Source organism: Hippocampus guttulatus, chromosome 23 (assembly GCF_054856545.1).
Source record: "Hippocampus guttulatus isolate MCC_2025c chromosome 23, RoL_Hgut_1.0, whole genome shotgun sequence".
Classification (NCBI taxonomy): Eukaryota; Metazoa; Chordata; class Actinopteri; order Syngnathiformes; family Syngnathidae; genus Hippocampus; species Hippocampus guttulatus.
Window position 1 is genome coordinate 3,888,008 of NC_141283.1, and position 18,554 is coordinate 3,906,561.

The window sequence follows — 18,554 nt, forward strand, 5'->3', positions numbered from 1 at the left end:
TAGATTTACATGACTTATTTCTACTTTATAGAAAGTCAATCTGGGCAAAAGTGTGTTTGTCCTATGGGTTCAATGATTAAAGTACGGGGGGGGGGGGAGTTTTGTTTTTCACATTGTGACGATAAATGACCTTTGGATGGTTGGTTCAACAACACGCACGCACGCACACGAGCACGGGCCTGTGCAGCTAATCTGCTTAGCAATCACAAGGGTGCAAAAGAACAAAGTTCACATCATCATCATCAGTGGCGACAGAGAGGGAGAGAGAAAGAGTGTGAGCACTGTGAACTGGATTAAAAAGCACAAGCAAAAAGTGCCGCTCAAATGACACCTTGTCGAGTTTGTAAGACCGTCATCGGAACATTGTGACAGCGGCCGGTACTTTACGTGAGTATTTGAGGCTTCTTGCTAACTTTTTATACTTCAATGAAAATTCAGCTCTTAGTTCGAAGTGCCTGTGGTGAAAGACCGTCCTTCTTACTAACCGGTCGTTCACTGGCTCGTTAGTGGCCGCTCTTGCTGTGGAAGGAGACAATTTGTGTGTGTCTGCCGCGGGGGGGCTGGGGGGGGGCAAAGAGGTCAAGGCATTGATAAAGGCAGATGATAGGTGATCCTGCAAACCTTGGAATGTGTTGAGATCGATGGATTCGACATCTTTCAAACCAGCCGTCCTCCCCGTGCAGTATTGTTGTCCTCAAAGCAAGGCACCTTCTTTTTGAGATGCAAATGAACTGCTGACTGTGGACCCGGACAAACTGCTCTCTGATGTTGTGCCATGTGTGTGTGGAGGGGTTGCTTGACCTCGACAATGTCGAGGTCATCGCTCTCCTCTACACAGCACTGAATTGACAATGCTGAGTTTGCTCATTTATAAGTGAAGAAACCTCGTGGATTAAAGGTGGAAAGTCTTCGAATCGATTTTTGCGGAACACGAGTCACTTTTGCTTTGTTCTTGTCATGTTTTTTTTTAAAACATTTTCAGTGCTGTCCTAACACTCCTTTGTAAGAATCAAAGCATCATAAGTTATCAAATATATTTCTTCCAGCTCTGAAACTCGCCATGTTTCAAGGATGGTAACCAATGATGACAAATATCCAATTATAAATGCCATAAAAAGTGATTTACCATATCAGTCCATGTGTCTTGGTGTCTTTCAGGAGTGGGATGGAGGTCCTGAGCGGGCCCTGGGCCGATCTGGCTCTGTTCCTGAGACAGACAGTCACACGGACAGACAGGGAGACGGACAGCTTCCTACAGCTGTGCCTGTTCTGCCTCTTCGTGTCTGTTTGCATACTCTTGTTGCAAGTCGTGGTCTATCTCCATTGGAAGCTCAGCCAGGGTAAGCGCAGAATAATGTCCCAATATTTTAGTCCATAATGTGCTGCCTTACTTTCGCTGACATTAATAAGACAAAATGAAATTTGGCGGACAATGATGTAACAACCAACTCATTATTTATATTGTAAATGATTATCAATTAATTGTGAGGTGTGTAAATATATACTTTTAAGAAGTTCAGAACGGGCCCCATGACCTCGAGCTTGAGAGTTTAAAGTTCAACCAATTAGGTTCATCACAATTCCGCATCGAAAGCGTTTATATTTGGTTCCAAGTCATCAATAAGGTCCTTTATACCCACGTATCGACACTCTTAGGTGGATTTATTAACTGTGCGAGCCAACGCAGGCAAACGTAAATGTAAATTACGTTAGAACTTAATCGCGACGCATAAGTGTACAATTCAGTACTTCGGTAAACTGACTTTGTGGTCAGAAATTCTATTTTTGAGGGCATATTGACCATGTTGGACAACTGGAAACCACAAAGCAATGTTTTTAAAAATGTACTTGCGTAGTTTGTTGACGAATTGACGGAGATGGAAATGAGTTAATGTCCCCAGTCGATGACGTAGGCAATTGAAACGGACGCCATCGTTACCATTTGAAAATGTTTGCAAATAAAAATCCACAAACTCGTGCGACAAAAAGTATTTTAATATACTATGTATTAGGGTCATGATTATAATGTAACTTCAAATAAATCAATTCAATTATAAGAAAGCAAATTGTTTGTATTTTAATTGCACTTCCGTTGTAGAACCGGTGAAACGTGCCGAGACCAACTTGCTATTCGGCGTTACCTTCAAATGACCTAAAAAGTCATACAAATGACCTAAAAAGTGAGATAAGAATAAATGTACGACATACGTACGCAATACTGTAATACCATTTTATATTGTTGCTCCGTCCGCAGTGGAGGCTGATCTGACGGGGTTTTCACAAGACAGGAGCGCCATCTTCAGGCTGGTCCAACCCAATGCACAGCAGGAGAAGAAGCATCGGCGCGCATGCGTACACCAGACAACCTTGGACTAAATACGGAGCAAGAAAGGAACACACCTAAAAGAGTATTACAATCCTTTATTTTAACTGTTATACAAGGACTTGATTTGTGTGTGTTTGCCGGGGTGATACAGGCCAATTAAGTTGCTGGATAGAAAGAATCTGGCTACTCAGGAGCAATGGGGCTGCCTGTTAACTTCACAAATCCTTTTTTTTTCTGTGTGTGAATTATTATTATTTTTTTTGGGGGGGGGGGCTGAGGGGCACAAAATAATGCTGCAGCTGGTCCGAATAAATGATGGCAAACCGAATACACCCCCACACACGTAACATACACACACACACATGTGTATTAAGGCAGCATCAAGTGACTTTGGGACACTGCATTGGTTTCAGGAATCTTGGTAGCTCAAATACAAAATTCCCAGGAATTGGATTTGCAGCCCCACTGCTCCATTTATACTGCAACCTGCAACTCAGAGTGAAACAACATGTCAATTGTTGTGGGGTTTAATCCCCAAAAAGAAAAAGAAAAATCCGCTCGGCAACATTACAAAAATGAAAAAAAAAAAAAGGACCACATAGTCAGAGAAAATCAAACGTGGGCAGAGTAAAGCTACAGATAGAGTTGTGACATCATATGCATCAAAAAAGACAGAAGTGAGAAATCAATATTTTCCGGCTTCTTCCTCCGGTGGAATGTCATGACAGTACATCGCAGTTAAGACCAGTGTTTTTTAAGAAAACTCCATTGTTTAAAAAATAAACATTGGATTAAAATATTTAACCATTTAGAAGATTTGGTGTGGAAAAGTGTATCAATTTGAACAAATCCAATTTTTAAAAAGTTTCCAGTCTAGACAGGTGGAATGTTGTTGTTTTTTTAAACATTTATCCGACACAATGCCGCTGCTGTTGAAAATGTCACATGGGGCATCTCAAATCATCCTATACTCTCAATCTCTGTTGCCTCCAAAAATCAGCGTGTTCCGAAGAACTGCACAACCTGTCCGTAGCCATCATTAATAATGAGCCTAACCTAAATAAACTCTACGTGGATGTCATCTCGATGCTTACAAACTCACGCTGCGATACCTTCATGTCCACAAGATGTGCTTTCACATTAAACCAACTTAAAGATCTCCCAATCAAGCCTGCACCCCCTTCACGGGTACAGGAAAAATTGTGTCTGCTATCACCTTATCTGTAGATCAGTCAGTTGTAGCCTAAACCCGTTCACATTAAGTATAAAAACAATAGATTGAAAGCTTTGTATCAAGTGTATGTTCTTTTTACGGCTTTTTTTTTTCTTCGAAAGTGAGGACTGAAAACCGGAAGAAACTTTGAGGAATGAAAACGAGTGGTTGGTATATGTCACCACTTGTTTGTACCATTAGTATGTGAGTGTTTTGGTTTGGGTTATGATTATGTTTCTTGATGTGAGGGAAGGCGCCGCACTATTCACATTAGAGCAGGGGTGGGAAGATATTGTGTTATGAACATTAAAAAAAAAGTGATAATAATATTTAAAAAAAAAAAGTGAGGGTTTTTTAAAAAAAAATATTATTTTAGATTATGTAGCTTTTTCCCCCCACCACTACAGGGGACAGGCTGATACCAAACTTTTCCCAAAATGTGAAACTTTAGTGTCTAGTTTAATAAATGATAATGATAATAATTTTTCATGACTTATAAAAGCACCCCGTCTTTGTATTATTGTCTCATTTATGTCCAAAAAAAATAAAAATAAAAATTATAATAATAAAATAAAAGCACTATGGAAAAACATCAAAAAAGAAGTAAAAACATGCTACGAATGTTAAGCTAACAATGTGGTTCTTTTGCTCCCTTGGAGTGTGTTATTATTTTCTTGATTGTTATTTTTTGGGGCGGGGGTTGAGTATTGGTTGTCTTCTTCTTGCGCCTCTTCTGTCACTCAAGGTCCAAGACAGTGGTTGCGGGAGGCGGAGAGGTTCTTGACATCTCCGACGGGCCTTTCAGCTCTGCATGAAAGGGGGGGGGGGGTCATGGGGGGTGTGATATTTTCTTGCTGTAGATTACTGCTTTCTGACTGTTTTGACCTATTTTACAACTGGTGCTAATTCACGACCCACTGGACACTGTTTATTATCCTCGAACAAAAAAAACTATTATAACAACTAATACCTGAGTTGCATCAATCGTCCTCTTCAGCCAGTTCGGTCTCTTTATGAACAACCACTCGGGTGACAGACATGTCAGGATGTTGCTCTTTGGCCTCCTTAATGGCCTGCGCCAGAGCCTGCAGTAGCGTATCACGGCCACAAAGAGGCGGCGGCGAGCACGAAGCAGCCGATGTAACAAACCGAGGGAAGGTGAAACAAAATGGGAGAAAGAAAAAAAAAAGACAACACAAAAACAAAAGAAAATGACAACGGAAGCCAAATGTGCCATCGCTATTACGTGCGCCATTTCACGTTTGAAAATGGCCAGCGTGGACATCGGCTGGGAACATTTCAAAATAAAGCACATTCCAAATAAAAAAAATGAAATAAAAAAATGCTGAATATGTTATATGTAGAAATGTAAGATGCCTGAATGCGCTTACATTTGCTCAAGGAATAACAAAGCAATGGCGGGGCAGATGCATGCAGATCTCAGCATACCGTATTCAATCAAATGGTGGCAATTATTTGTTCAACTCCAGACTTTGCAGGGCATAATTAGCATTTTTGGAATACAATAATATAGGGAACATACATTGTACAGCAGAATGACCTACAATAGGCAAAAAGTGACCTTATGAAAACGTTTTTTTTAAAATAAAAATTGTGATGATTCTCAATATTTTATAAATCATCGAGTTCAAATGGGCTGAGTGGTTGCAAACGATAGCGTCTCGTCAAATGAGGTGACTAAACATTTGTTACTGATGGGAGCATGGCAGCCTAGTGGTGAGCATGCCTGCCTCACAGTTACGAGGTTCCGGGTTTGAATGGAGGAATAGCCACTTTCAGAGCAAATACGGTATTTTCTTTCGTGCGCAGCCCACATGAATATGAAGTAGGCTTCAAAGGTAACGGGCAATCAATGTGAATCTTTGTTCAGCAAGAGCAACATGCTCCACATGTCGCCGGCGGCGTTTCGTCCATGAACCGCTCAGACGACAAACCTTTTTTCCGTAGTTTTGTTTCAGAGGACTTTGAACGCAGAACGGTATTAAATAAGGTCATTCGAGAAAAAAAACACTGCACACTGACCTCGTCGTGGTCGATGTCGCAGTCGCCGGTGATGACGATGCGCTTCTCGATCCTCGTCTCCGACAGGCCGCCCTTTAACGTCTGCAATGGCACGTTGCAGTTACATTAAACCCTTTTCACGCACCCTTGATAACGTGGCAAACTGTCCACTGGAGTAACCGCTGTGTACCTGAAAGGGGTTAATATCCAGTTTTCGAATTCACGGTCACTTAAAATGTGTGTTAGAGAAGCGATTTATGCCACCACAGTGCAAAAGTACAATCGCGTGTATGTGCTGTATGTGCGTGTGTGTGTGTTTTCACACCTTGGTGATGTGCGTGGTGGTGGTGGTGCATAAAGATTCCGAGGTGATTGTCTGAGCCGTCATCAGAACTCCGGGCTCTCCGTCGCCACTTCCGTCCAGCTGGAAAAGAATATATCAGTGTGAGGAAAAAAAAAAAAAAAAACCAAAAACATGATTTCTATTCTTCCTTAACAAACTCTTTTCCTGCGGGGGAGAAAAAGGAATGAATCTGTCATTTGCATTGTCCAGGGATGAATCAAGCCTTCAAACATGCACACGGGATGACAATCTGCCTTCGGACATGCACCTGTGCGGCCTCGTATGTGATGGTCTTGGTTTCCGTGTGCACGATGGGCACTTCCTTGGTCGCGATCTCGGTCTTCTGCGCCGCAAACGTGTCCGATATTGTCACCATTTCTGTCTTAACCACGGGGGGCTGGTTAGGGGGAACGACAGAGAGATGGAAGGAGGGTTAAGACATTAAAAGAAAAATTAGCTTGTTAGGAAGGACAAACATTGTTTGGGAGTGGGCGCATGGGGGGGGGGGTACTTCCTATTCAATGTATTAAACACGGCCTACTTAACAAAAGCGCTGACCTACATTTACAGCTAAAAATTGGTTCCATTAAATTCTATACATTCACGGAAAATTATTACTATTTTTTTTTTTATCCAATTAGATTTCAGCCCCTTTGTGTTGCCGAGTTAACTTAATCTGCCCAAAGCCTTCAGAATCATTGGAAGTGCTGGCCGAAGGGACAGTGGCTACTACCATGGACGGTTGATCATGTTATCAGGTTATTCATTATTGGTGCATGAAAAGGGTTAAACTTTATTAGCAATGGGTCTTCTTTTAGTACAGTGGTACCTCTTCTCACGAAAGTCTCTTTATATGAAATTTTCAAGTTACGAAACGTCTCAACAGGAATGAAAACGAAAAACGAAAACGAAACTCTTGTTACGAAAGAAATTTCAAGATACGAAAGGTAAAAATACAGTATGGGCTGCTACTCGCAGCTCCGAGTATCTTGAACGCAACATACTCTGCCATTAGCTATTACCTAGCATCTTCATTAGACATTTATGTCTGAGTTTTTGGGGGGTCTTGGAACGAATTAGGTTATTTACATGGAAAACGCGTCTCGACTTACAGAATTTTCTAGTTAAGAAATTTCTTCCAGAACCAATTAATTGCGTAAGGAGAGGTACCACTGTATTACTTATTTAAATTGTGTTACTTTCTGAGAGCGCCATTGATCCTATTGAATGGGAAGCTTTCCCTCACAACAAACCACCATACAAACATTCACACACGTCACAATTGTGACAAAGCAGAGCCGACCCAAGCCAACCTCGCATAAGCTTAAAATCTATTTTCAAATTCAACAATGCATGATCAATAACGTGGCAGAAATAGAGGTCCTTAAAAAAAATTTTTTTTTGAGGGGGCAGACTCTGCTGATAGACAACATCATGAAACACAACAACGCAGGATTGAGAGCAACAAAAAGAAGCAGCAAAATCTTTGGTGTCGACATGCAGGGAGGCAAAAAAACCCCCCGCACCAACCAAGTGTACACACAACATGCAAAGATGACATTCAGCCGAGTGGGCGACAGTTGGCTGGTTGTCGCCGATGCGTTGCTATAGCGACAAGCCAGTTGACCACCGGGCGCCACTGGCCTAATGTGGGAAGAACATGCGACACATGCACAGGTACGCCACCACATGATCAAACGCCGCACAAAGACTGGCCTAGAAACAAGCGTCACACACTCAAAATACCCCGTATGACGTCACGACACACACGTGCACGGCGGCAAGCGATGCGGTGAACGCAGCGGATACATAAGCCCCTTTTACACCCTCCACAAAAGCCAGGGGAGGACGGCGGAAAGTATCAGCGCCGTGACTGACGCGGGTGACCTGTTGGTATGCGTTCAAGCAGCAGTTGTTTGAAAGTTGAAATTCAAGTCAAATCTATGCTAAGTTGCATTAGCCAGTCGATCGTGTTTCACATTATGTTAGCATGAAGCAAGCAGACTTTCGTTCGATGAAATTATACTAATAATTCATCGAGCTAATAATTCTAATTAATAATTCTGTTTGCATAGAAAATGTTCAATTAATTTTGTTGAAAGTGTGAATTTTACAGGAAACTAAAACCACTGATTTTGAATAGGTTTGGATGTTTAAATATGTTGTGAGGGGTTAAAACAAAATTATTTTCAAAAACGTTTTTTTAATCTGTTCTATTTCGGGGATTTGTACAGGTATATGTTGCTGACGTGTGTGTGTGTGTGATAAAGTAGAGGTTGTTTGAAGGCCTCTAATTACCATAACATCAATGCTAATCTCCATTTTGAGTCCATGTTAGCATTAAGCTAACTGCCTTATATGGTTTATGTAAACATTTTGGTGCTCGCCTTTGTTTTATATGTCAGTTTTAAAATAAACCACAATTGGAAGTGACAAACAGCTTGAAGCAAGCACGCAGGGCTCTATGTGCGAGTGAGAAGTCTCGTTCGAGTCGTCATCGAATCCTTCAAAAAGTGTGCTTTAATAAGTTTCTGTGTGTTTTAATGAGTTTAAATGCCGGGGCCATCTGTTAAGTCTCTGACAAGGCAATTTTGCTGGAACCGTGTGTTATAAGGGTTATTGTCACAATAACATAACTAACTGAAAGGACACTTCCTTTTTTTCTTCTTTTTCCTCAAGATTTGAAAGAATGCACACGGTGCCTGAATGTTGACGCCAAAGCAGGAAGGAGAGCGACACGGTTGGGAAGCGGGAAGGAAAAAGCGTGTTTCGGCGGGGTGTGGGGGTTTTGATGAGCCCGGAAGCTCCGCAGGTGGTAGCCCCCTGACTTTACCTGAGAGCAACAAATAACCTGTGGACGCGCGTCCACCACCGTGGCCTCGCCGTTCACTTTGGGCACTTCCTCTTCGTGTACGGGAGCCACTGGCCGGGCGTCGGCCTCCGCGTGCTGGGTTGGACCATTGGGAGCTTCGCCGGGTGTCACCGTGGCTTCTTCTACCTCTTCATTCTCTTCCTCTGCTTTTCCAGATTGGACGGTCTGGCTAACCTCCGTCAACTTCTCCTGCTCCTCTTCTTCCTCCTCCTCCTCTCTCTCCTCTGGAATTTGAGTGTGGGAGATGGACACGGACACGTTGGGGTGATATTCCGCCTCGTCCTCGCTTTCGCTCTCCGACGAAACGCTCTCGCGCTGCTGCTTCATCTTCTTCTTCTGCGCGGCCTCTTCCGCTCCCTGCGCGTGCTCGTCCGGGACGATGGGCTTGGTGGAAATCTCTCGCACCACAACAGTTTCTTCAATTTCAACTTCCGTCGTCTAAAGACACACGCACGCATGTGCAGGCGCGTGTACACGTCATGCACACACACAAAATGAGGTGCGCGCACACACACACACACGCACGCACACACACAGCATGGGAGACAAAAACAAAAACAAAATATGATCATTGGACATAAAAGTGGAGGTGGGGGGAGGAGATGCAGAAAAGATGTTATGAAAACAAACAAAAAAAAAAACAGGACATATCGCTGGACGTCGTGCGGATGGGAAGCTGCACTGGATGGAAAAAGAAACGGAGTGAAGGTTAGATAGAGCACCTTGATGGGTTCTTTGGTGTCGCTGTTATCCGCTGCAAAAGCTGCGGTTGATGCTGCATCTGTTACAGGCACCTGCGTCTCTCACACACACACACACACGCACGCACACACACACACACGCACAGGCAGCCGGCGCACACGTCAATCACACGGCCAACTTTCACACGGCATAACGCGGTCGCGCTGGCATGTTGTGTAACGCGTCATCGCAAAAAAACGCTGCTCGAAATCTTTTCAAAACATACCCCAGACACTCGGAAAATGTACTGTGGATGAATTTAGAAAGCACATATGTGGCCTTGGCTCGATAAATTGCTACGTGTGTCCTATATAGCATGTTGTAATAATTCATTCATTCAGTTTCTGAACCGCTTTATCCTCACAAGGGTCGCGGGGGGTGCTGGAGCCTATCCCAGCTGTCTTCGGGCGGTGGGTGGGGGACACCCTGAACCGGTTGCCAGCCAATCGCAGGGCACACAGAGACGAACAACCATCCGCGCTCAAACTCGCACCGAGGGACAATTTGGTAGTGTTCAATCAGCCTGCCAGGCATGTTTTTGGAATGTCGGAGGAAACCGGACCACAGGTAGACAACCCACACAGGCCCAGGAAGAACATGCAAACTCCACACAAAATTATAAGCGCTCATGAAAATGTCATTGTTACACTTTGAATTAAATTCCACACCGAGAAGCAGAAAATGTCTTCTGGTCCGACTAAAGAAGGAAGGAATAAAAATGTCCACTAAATACCGTATTGGCCCGAATATAAGACGGCCCTGATTATAAGACGACCTCCTGTTTTTCAAGACTCAAGTTTGAAAAAAGACTTTTTGAACACCAAATTAATTTTTATACAGAAAATAATTTCAGTACATCTGAAACAAACTATTATAACAATATATTTGAGAGAAAAAGCATCTTGAAGTTTACACCATAACTTCTCCTCAGCTGGCGGTTAACCTGGCCGATCTTCGACCCACTTTTCTCCAGATTGTCGCTACGTTTCTCCATTTTCTGTTATCTCTTCTATGATTTTCTTCTCTTTTCTTTCTTACCGCTATTTTTTATTTTTCTTCTTCGTGCTACCGCTATTTTTATTTTTATTCTTCATGACAGGGGTTCACTTTGGCCTGGGGAGTCAAGTTTAGCATTCGCTTCAATGATATCTGGCGCCATCTAGCGTCGTGAATGGGTATAATGCCTAGACCCCGAATATAAGACGACCCCCACTTTTACAGTCTTATTTCAATGCAAAAAACACTATCTTATATTTGGGCCAATACGGTACTAAACGTGGAAAGTGGTGCATTTCAGAGCAGATTTCGACATTATGTTGTATACGAAACCGGAAGGGCCGGTCCGGACGGGACATACCGTTGCGGGCTGCTGAACGCGCGGGGTGGTGGCAGGAGAGGAGGTGATGCGCTTCTCCCACAAGTTGTGCTGCGGAGGGGAGGGAGGCGGCGCCTCCATAAAAGAGCGCTTGAGCTCGCTAACGCTAGCCTGGTGTTTCAGTACTTCCTCTTGGGTCTTATTGTGGTCCTGATGTGAGGGGAAGGAGGGGAAGGAAGAGGGTGGATGGGGGTTATGTATGTAGGGATGTGGGTAGCGAGGGGGGAGAGCAATAAGATGGGAACAAGGAAGGAAGAAAGAGGGATGATGGGATATTTGGTCACAGGAACGTTAGGCTGTCAAGACAGACGCCAGATTTCACTGTGGCCTTGCAGTGACTTTTCAAATGAACGTGATGCTTGGCTTGCCACAGTGGTAGCGGTGATCATGTGCGCTGGCCAGAGTGGAAACAGGGCGTCGGCCATTTTCTTACATGGAATTTTCTTTCTTTGCATTGGAGGTGATCCTATGAAGGATTGCCCAAAACATCTGGATTGGTTGAGCTCCATTTCTGATGCTGTTACTTTATTACGATTTTTTTTTAAATCATCAAATTTAAGTGTTTATTTTGTCATCTTTAAAAAAAAATTCTAATTTAATGTTTCATAAAAATTCCTGTTATAAACACTCGGACACACGCAGAGTATTATTTGTGTATAAATAAATGTTGTGACTCACATTTCCTTGCCTTACATGTTTTTTTTATTCCATTTTTTGCATAACATTTTCAGTATTTTGTATAAAATTGATATAATAACCAACTGAAGTACTCTTCTTTTACATTTTCAAGCTAATATGTTTATATGATCTTATGCATTACAAAAATAAGGAACTTGGTACTCCCCCCCAAAAAATGATTATTTTTTGGGGGGGAGTACTTGGTGTTATATATATATATATATATATATGTGTTATATATATATATATATAACACCAAGTTCCTTATTTTTGTAATCTAGCTAACATTTTGATGTACTTTTTTTATTTAAAAAAAAATCTTTGCACGACAAATGATTGACACCTCATTTGTCTCGGCTTCGGTCTCCGACTTTTTGGTCAGATGGGATTGACACACAAATTGGGGCTGGAGATGGCTGACTTTTGAACAGGTTATATTTTTCAAGTTTGAACAAATATGAAAAAAAAAATGTTTATTTATTCCTAAATATGTCCCAAATACAGGGATCAACAGCAGCAAAATTGTGTTTTTCTAAACGTAGCCACATTATTATTTGATTATGCAACAACTACTGAACCAATTTCCATCATACTTTGAGGCTAATCCTAATTTTTTTTTTTTTCTCATCGGAAAAGATGGTTGGTATTTATGTCGGTCCAGTATATGAACCAATTCAGGATTGCAATCAAGCACTTCTACTTTTCTATAATGTGTTGGCCTTCACGATCACCTCCATGTTGCAATTCTGGTTGCATTAGTTTGGTTAGCAAACCGCATATCACTTGATAATCATCAGACAACAAGAGGAGGGAGGTTTCCCCCTGCGGGCGGGTTACTGAGGCAGGGTTAGTCGGGGTAGGCAGGCAGCAGTCATCAAAATCTTCAACTCAAAAAAAAAAACATTGCAGTCCACGGGGTCGGAACAGCATTCCTCATGCGCGGTTCGTGCGCAACGGTCCGTTCACAGTGCAGCCATTGCGAGGACTTAGCCTGCTTGGTGTGATGTATACATTCAAAGCAGAGGTGGCAAAAAAAAATTTTAAATAATAAAAAGTAGAAGTAGCTTTTTTTCCAGGACTTCTACCATGAGCAATCTTAACTCATTCAGTACCAGCCAATTCTAGACCAAGTCTGAAAAGACTTTTAAAAACGTCTTTGGGAGTGAATGAGTTGGGGGGGGGGAGAATATATCAGTACCTCTACGTGTGTACAAATTGCGAGTACCGTATTTTCCGCACTATAAGGGGCACCTAAAAGCATTCAATTTTTACAATGCGCCCTATAATCCGATGCACCTTATATATAGTCTCACAGTCTCTTTATATTCCCCATTGAGTTGTTTCCCTGTTAGTGTTCCCGTGCCACCTCGTGGTGATTATTAGCAGGAACCAATTGTAGCCTAAAAGCGTTCTGCATGACACTAATTGACATGTGCATTCGCCAACACAGAGACTCAAATTATTTTGTGAGCTGTGCGCAGCCATTATGAAACAAAGATCATACCAAAATCATCGTGAACTACTGACTAAACGGAGGAAGAAGGAGACAACCAAGACTTCTAAGTGGTTGTAAGCCCACAAGCTTTGTATGCCTTTTTTGTTAAATCAATTGTCTTCACAACTTTTGTCTTTCATTTATTGTTTTGGAATATCATTTGTATTTCTGTTTCATGTCCCTTTTTTGTGACCACTTCTCATGGTTACAGCTGCAGCGGTTGTGACGGCTGTATATAAATAAGGCTGTATTGTATTGTATTCCCTTTAGTGTAGAACCGTCTAGTGGATTCATAGCGCAACCGCAGCCACTATTGCAGCTTATGCACCTTATAATGCAGTGCGCCCTACAAATGAAAAAAAAAAATTAAATAGGCCATTCATTGAAGGAGAGCCTCATAATCCGAAGCGCCTTATAGTGCAGAAAATACGGTACTTTTGTCACCTCTGATTCTAAGCCGTAAACCACTTTGCCATTTGCACATCTCCAAGTGAAGCTGTCCAAAATGGCCACCTCGTGAATTGCAGACCATTGCACCCTGCGACGTGCTCGCAACGCTGACGTGTTTGACAACGGTCGCGGAGAGGGACGGCGAGCATGCAAACGAGAGCCTGCCGGTGCGGCTGAGAGAAAGGGAAAGCGGTGCGAGTCCGCTGCAATCGAGCGCCAGGCAAAGCCGCCGGTGGCAAGCACACAACAAAACACCGCACGCTCTGATTGTTGGCTCTCAATCGCATGACGCGGAAGTACCAACCTCTAACATCAAATTACTGTGCCTCACATAAATATTATCCACACGCACTCTCATTGGACTCTGGAAGGTGGACATACAGCACAAATAGAAACCAAACGTGATTAAACAAATGAATAGCAAGAAAAGGATTAAAAACCCCAATTGAGAGGAAGACATTTTTTGAAATAAATGTGGAAAAACAACCATCAATAAATAAGTGGGGAGGGGGGAAAATGTACATTTGAAGTAAATAAACATTTCATGTGAACAAAAGTAAAAACAAGCAAAAAAAAAAAAGCAACACCACCTCACGCTGCGGTTGAATGAACTTGAATGGAGCACTCGCGCTAAAACACGTCAATGGCAACAGACCACACAAAAAAAAAAAAACAGAATTTCACCCGCTCCAAGCACACGTGAAGGCGCAGCATGCAACCCAAACGGAAGGTCAAAGTGCCCACTTGCGACAATTTTGCCCATCGGGACCCATTTTGCAATTTTAACGAGTCACACATACACATTAAAAAAAGAAAAAGCCACAGATTTTAATCAAACATTAAACTTTTGCTTTCTAGATTGCAGGAGTGGGTCCGGAATGCAAAAAATGATGTCATCATGCCCCCCAAAACAACCTCAAATTCAAGCGTCAACACAAAGCGAGCAATCACACTTGAACGAACTCTCAAAACACACTCCGCAAAGCATGCTGGGATGAGAGAGCCCCTCCCACTACAGACCTGGGCGGGCGGGGCTTCCACACGGCCGAGGCTCAAATCCGCCTCCTCAACCTTGGGCATCGTTGCCATAGCGATAAGAGAATGGAGATTGGAGGGGCGCGGAGAAAGTCAAAAAATAAAATGAAATGGATGATGGGAAAATATGTTTTGAGTTCATGAAGTGCACGAGCTCGCTCGGCCGCGAAGGCGTAAATAAGGCGTCGCTAGCGCTTCACTACAGCACAAAAAGCAACATAAGTACATGACTCTACTTTGCTCATACCTTTACAGTGCAATTCCAATTTGTACTGGGAACAACGACATGACAAGTGCAATTAATCTCATTTGGGCTTTGATTTGTCGCGATGCACAGCAAAACACTCGGCGCTGGGCTCGGTCACCCAAAGGTCGTGAGGCAAAAAGGTTGTTACAATACAATAATTTCCTGTGTGTTGCCTTGTTAAAATACTTAAGTATACTAAATCTGTCACTATTAACTATTTGATTCTTTTTATACATGAATGTTTTAACATTAAAAGATAAATTTCCACGCGTTTAAAATGTGGCTTTTTTGGGAGTAATCGTATAAAAATGGCAAAATACTTGATTTAATATGAACATTTCCAAATTCTTCACTTATTTTGAATTCAATGAATGAATGCTTGCAATATTATAATAATATTTACCTATTTTTCAAAAATATTTTCCTACAAAATTAAAAATGATAATTCAAACAAGACCATATAATACGTTCGAGAATACAGTTAATGTTACATATTTAGAATATTACTCGAGAATAGGGGTGTCAAACTCATTTTTGTTGCGGGCCACATTCTAGTTACGGTTTCCCTGAGAGGGCCATTATGACTGTGAATTTTGTAAAACCGTATAAATGTTTAATCACCTCCACATATTACTTATTCAGTGCACAACAAATTGGTGGATAACTAGTTTTGAAATTAGAAGTCAACAATAATGGTTAGTCCAGCCATTGTTTACGTGAATTTAATAAGTACATAATGAGATAATACTTGCAATATCTCTATGTTATGATGGATTAACATATGACAATTTTACATTTTGGTTGAGACTTGAGCAAGCATCATGGAAAAGTTGACAAGCTTGATTTGCTCTCGCGGGCCACAAAAAATGATATGGCGGGCCAGATCTGGCCTCCGGACCTCAGGTTTGACACCTGTGCTCTAGAATGTATGACAGCCTCTGGGATGTATTGAAGCGTTAGTTTTTCATGGATATTTTGCTTGACATAATATGTCAGCTTTACAGATGCCGCCTTCGCCCTGCAGGAGGTGTCGCCGCGATTGGCCAATCATTTATTACATTTTTTTTGTTTAAATACATCAGTGATCCAAGTAATTTTTTTTTTTTTTTGAATAATTGGATGCGCTGCTTCCGAATCTGGCTTGCCATTGTTTTGTTTTGTTTTTTCTCTCGTACAGCAGGTTTTCATTTTTCCACTACTACTATTATTAATAATATAACATTAATATAATATGAAATATAGTCATATATTTTGTAAATATTTATGAATGAAGGGTTAGGTTCAGCGACGGGTGGATTTTCTTTCTGAAACGTCATCGTTGCGAATTACCACGGGTGGTCAAATCCGCATTGGGCAAAGTTGGGCAAAGGTCCAACTTAAGAACAAAAAAAAAAAAGAAAACTCGCATGGACCTGATGTGCTAGAAAAATGTCAAAACATTTTTTTTAAATCAACGTTGAGGCGACACATAAATCCACCCCAATCCAAATTTCGTATTTGTGCACGACTAACTAATGAGCGCCGCAAAGTTACAATCCTTTGCTTCGGCATCTACTGTTACTCTCCTTTAACTATTCTAGCCTACTGTAATCATCACCCTTATTATTTAAATCCCCTACATTTTCTATGGAGCATTATCAACTTCAAAGTGAGCTTGACGGTAAGAGAAAAAAAAGGGAAAAGCAGGAAAAAAATGATAGCTCAGCAGGTGCAAAAGAATAGAACGAAACAAAATGGGTATGCCAATGGGTATGCGAGCGTCTACGCGGCGGGATCGCACATCTCCTGCGTCCTCGTGTGGCGCCTGACGCACGGGGGGGTGTCCGAGGGGAAGAGGGCGCCCCGCTTGTGGGGACGCTCCTGGCCCGGGACCCTCTGGTGGCTGGAGACCAGCCTCTCCAGGTAGCACAGCGTCAGGCCGAGAGGAGCGGCCAAAATCAAGGCCAGGACGAGGGAGCGGCTGGCCGTGAACATAACGGCCAGAAGGAAGGCCACCAAGAGGCAAGGCAGCAAGAGCGGGGAGGGTTTGGAGAGGCAACTGCGGAGCGATCGGCCGACGGGGCGGGAGGCGAGCGCTGCGGGTGGAGGTGGAAGGTTGCTACAGGTCGTGAGCGAAGGGGGTGGAAGGTGAGGGAAGGAAACGAGAGGCAAACAAGGCTGCATGCTGGAAAATCTCGCCTGTAGCTGAATCAACTTGGAGGTTATCGTGTGTTTAAATTGACGAAGTCTTGACACAGCGGCCACACTTCGGGCCCTTGTGATGATAAAAATCTTCACTCTGTGAGCCGACTTGCAAACTAACGCAACCAGCCTCCCCGTGGCAGCCCAAACGGCAAACGGCTTCCTCTTGGCGCTCTTTTCCAACACGGAACGGAAGCTAAGCACGAGAAAAACGTATCGCGCTACGTCTCTCAGCGAGCGCCACCTGCCGCGTCCCTCAGCGCCGCCGCTTTCGCCCTCCGAGTCCGCAATGTCCGAGGCCCGCGCCTGAGGGCGTGTCGCGGTTGGCGACGAGGGAGGCGTCTGTTTGTACGCGAGCGCTTCCGCGTCGGGGGCGGCGCTTAAGGCGGCCGCCTCGTGGTGCCCGTCGTCGGCGAGGTCGCCGTCCTCGGAGATGTCGGACAGGCCGCGCTCCAGCTCGGAGATGGAGTCGAGAGACGGCGGGATGGAGGAGAGGGAAGATAACGAAGAGAAAGAAAGAGGGAACATGAAGATGGACTGATGGAGGAGAGGCGCATGTGACGCGTGGGAGTAAAAAGTCAAGATGTGTCCAAAATAAGCATGCAAGAGTGACGAAAGAGTGAGTGGAGGGGAAAAGAAACCAGACAGGGGGGGGGGGGAAGAGACAACATTAGTGAACAACAACAGCACAAAAAGAAGGTTAAACATGAGCACAGCAGGGTAGATCAGTGCACAGTGCAGCAGTGGCCGGGCTTCCTTCCCAATATGCAAATGAGGGAGCACCCACCACATGAATATGCAAGCGGGCATAGTATGGTGCGACTTTGAAATTGCTTCGATACAAACAGTTGCGTCTCTAGAGTGCCTGCCCGCTCGTCTTGTGTGAAATTCCACAATCAATTCGACATTTTGACAGCTGCCCGTTTCTGAAAATGTGTCTGTGAATTTCATGATTTGCCAAAGTGGCAATTTTTGGGAGCAGAGCCAGAGTCTGCTATAAAATTAATTCATCGAATATAATTTCTTTATTGGTCTACTTTTCAATGCCAGTGTTTAATATTCTTGAGAGGATACTCAATTTAAGATTAACTCATTCACTCCTAAAGACGTTTTTAAACGTCTTTTCAGACTTGGTCCAGAATTGGCTGGTACTGAATGAGGTAATATCAGCCGCATAAAAATAACAATTTTTTACTTTATGATGACGGGATTTTAGTTTCACATCTACTGGTGAACATTGCTTAAAAAGACGGGGTGCAATTTTGTTTTTAAAAAAGAAATAAATAAATAAAGGAAATACTGAACCTATAAAACTGCGCCGTTGCAGTGAAAAATTTGGGTGGACCTAATTTTGTGCTGGTGCACCAAAAAAAAAAACCCCAACAAAAAAACAAAACAAAACAGTTGGGTGCACCAGAGGAACTGGTGCAAAACGTTAGTCTCCCCTTCTTTAAACGCTTACGAGGCTTACTTTGTGGGCAACTGGAGCTAAAAGTTTGGAATCAAAAGGTGCATCTCAGTCCATGGATGGAAACCCGACCTCTGTCAAAAGGAGGCAACCACTGAAGGAAACCTG

General features: G+C 43.0%; 1 protein-coding gene and 1 long non-coding RNA gene across 13 annotated transcripts in view; one reads left to right on the plus strand and one right to left on the minus strand.

The window, feature by feature from the left end:
- The first annotated feature begins 225 nt into the window (after positions 1 to 225).
- Positions 226 to 3,491, plus strand: LOC147185781 (uncharacterized). Its single transcript, XR_015099466.1, has 3 exons — positions 226 to 387; positions 1,159 to 1,340; positions 2,255 to 3,491. It is a non-coding gene; the product is annotated as an uncharacterized LOC147185781 (long non-coding RNA).
- The window catches only part of LOC147185782 (protein 4.1-like), a 37,991-nt gene continuing 21,843 nt past the window's right edge, over positions 2,407 to 18,554 (minus strand). For 2 of the 12 annotated variants that reach the window (XM_086104495.1, XM_086104496.1), the window contains exons 15-23: positions 13,820 to 13,879; positions 10,875 to 11,042; positions 9,499 to 9,570; positions 8,738 to 9,214; positions 6,173 to 6,301; positions 5,887 to 5,985; positions 5,583 to 5,663; positions 4,510 to 4,624; positions 2,407 to 4,346 (exon numbers count right to left, since the gene is read on the minus strand). In XM_086104495.1, coding sequence (XP_085960621.1) covers positions 4,520 to 4,624; positions 5,583 to 5,663; positions 5,887 to 5,985; positions 6,173 to 6,301; positions 8,738 to 9,214; positions 9,499 to 9,570; positions 10,875 to 11,042; positions 13,820 to 13,879 — 1,191 coding nt within the window. In that variant the 3' untranslated portion in view covers positions 2,407 to 4,346; positions 4,510 to 4,519. Of the gene's footprint in view, positions 4,347 to 4,509; positions 5,523 to 5,582; positions 5,664 to 5,886; positions 5,986 to 6,172; positions 6,302 to 8,737; positions 9,215 to 9,498; positions 9,571 to 10,874; positions 11,043 to 13,819; positions 13,880 to 14,535; positions 14,587 to 15,503; positions 17,516 to 18,554 lie in introns of those variants that run through there. The other 10 variants (XM_086104506.1, XR_015099465.1, XM_086104497.1 and 7 more) reach the window with 10 other exon arrangements.